The 1,873-nt window shown below is 33.4% G+C and overlaps 1 protein-coding gene across 1 annotated transcript; it reads left to right on the forward strand.

Annotated features, from left to right (window-relative positions):
* Nucleotides 1-200: 200 nt before the first annotated feature.
* LOC135929395 (uncharacterized) lies at nt 201-1,198 on the forward strand. Its single transcript, XM_065465952.1, has 3 exons — nt 201-444; nt 632-834; nt 917-1,198. The coding sequence occupies exons 1-3, from the start codon at nt 201-203 to the stop codon at nt 1,196-1,198; spliced, it is 729 nt and encodes a 242-aa protein (XP_065322024.1).
* Nucleotides 1,199-1,873: the final 675 nt, after the last annotated feature.

The raw sequence follows: 1,873 nt of genomic DNA on the forward strand, positions 1-1,873 counted from the left end.
ATTTGTTATTTAAAATCCTTTTGGACTAGTGGGTTGTGATCTATGCTTGGAAACATAAGGTCCCAGGTTCAATCCTGGTAAGGAACGTAAAAATTTTCAGGTCTTTCTTCGATGACTGATGTGTAAAGACATATGGTAATTTGGAGCTTAGAGATGACACCCCGGTAACCGACAGGCTTGGACAGCTGGGTGCTAAGGATATGTCCAATAAACAAATGAAGGATACAAACGAAGATATGATTATGAAAGCTAGGGCGTTCTCTCCAAGCGACGCGCAGGGTGTAGACCTCCATCCTGTGAAAAGTAAAATAAAGGTCAAAGCAAAGAAAACAAGGTTAGCAAGTTTGAATATTGGCACACTTAAAGATAAGACGAGAGAATTGGCATCAATGTTGAACAAGAGAAAAGTTGATATAGCGTGCATACAAGAGACGATATGGAAAGGTCAGAAGACTTTAATGATTGGAGATGGGTATAAATTGTACTACAATGGAATTGTTAGCAATAGGAACGGTGTCGGCATCATCCTTAGTCAAGATCTAACCTCCTCAGTGGTAGAAGTCAACAGGATCTCTGATAGATTAATGAAAATAAATCTACATTGGTCAATCAATACTACACATCCTTTCAGTATATACTCCTCAAACGGGTTGCAAAGAAGAAGTGAAAGATGACTTTAGAGCTATCCTTGATGATGCTGTAATGGAAATCTTTAAGGATGACCTAGTCATAAAAGGTGGTGACTTAAATGCGCATGTGGGAAAAGCAAGAGACAGCTACGAAAGGCATCATGGTGGTTTTGGATATGGAGAAAGAAATAATGAAGGAGAGCATGTAGAAATTTGCGCAAGCCATCGATCTTGTTAACCAACACTTACTATAAGAAAAACGACAGTCATTTAATAACATATGAAAGTGGGACAAGGAAAACCCAAATAGATTACATGCTTATCTCTCACAGAAGATTAAAAGATGTAATGACTGCAAAGTCATCCCAGGAAAAGATATTGCGGCACAACACAAGCTACTACTCATGGATTTACACCTCACAAATAAATCCACTCAAAACAAGATAAAACTTGAACCATGCATCAAATGGAGTAGAATAAAATCAATGACAGATGCCTTTGCAATCAACGCAAAAATTGAAACAATAGATTCCTCACAAGTCAGTGAACAGACCTTTCATACAGATTAATAGACACTGCAAAATCGACACTAGGCTTGACAAAAAAAATTTTTTGATTATAATAATAATTATATTTTAAATGGGCTCTAGGTCTTGGAGGGTCATGATATTTTTTATCAACACAAAATATTAAATAAAAATGATAAATCAAATCTATGCCCCAAAATTATTGAAGCCAAAATTATCCAAATGGAGGACGAGAAATTATAGGTTGGAACCAGAGTTTTTAAAGTAGCGCGCTACTTAGCGCGCTAACCTTTTGGTAGCTATAGCTAATAGCGGCTACTTTTTTTGTAATTATTTAATATTTTAGCGCGCTAATTTTTTTGAAAGTAGCTAAGTAGCGGCTACTTAGCTACTTTTAAGAAATATAATGAAGGTAAGTATAAATATGAAAATTTAAATATAATATCATAATTAATTATAATTTTTATGATTTATTATTTAATTTTGAAATTGAAATATATTTTCAATTTGTAATTTATATTTTCATTTGTATTATAAACCTAAATCACGTGTTAATAATTTAAAATGTCATCGCCTATGGATATCCAAATCGTTGAAAGTGATTCAGACAATGATATTAATGAAATGGAAGATACTAGGGAAGAAAATGTTCTTAATAGCTATAATACAAATTTCCCATTATCTAGATTTGAATTTTTTTAAAATAAATATATAATC

Source organism: Gordionus sp. m RMFG-2023, chromosome 1 (assembly GCF_954871325.1).
Source record: "Gordionus sp. m RMFG-2023 chromosome 1, tfGorSpeb1-WG-v2, whole genome shotgun sequence".
NCBI lineage: Eukaryota > Metazoa > Nematomorpha > Gordioida > Chordodea > Parachordodidae > Gordionus > Gordionus sp. m RMFG-2023.

Excerpts from the sequence above, each read along its gene's own strand:
- LOC135929395 (XM_065465952.1), top strand. The coding sequence starts at position 201 with ATGTCCAATAAACAAATGAAGGATACAAACGAAGATATGATTATGAAA. Across the intron at positions 445-631 it reads ACAAGAGACGATATGGAAAG|TATATACTCCTCAAACGGGT; the intron begins GTCAGAAGACTT and ends ACATCCTTTCAG. Across the intron at positions 835-916 it reads GAAATAATGAAGGAGAGCAT|TGGGACAAGGAAAACCCAAA; the intron begins GTAGAAATTTGC and ends AACATATGAAAG.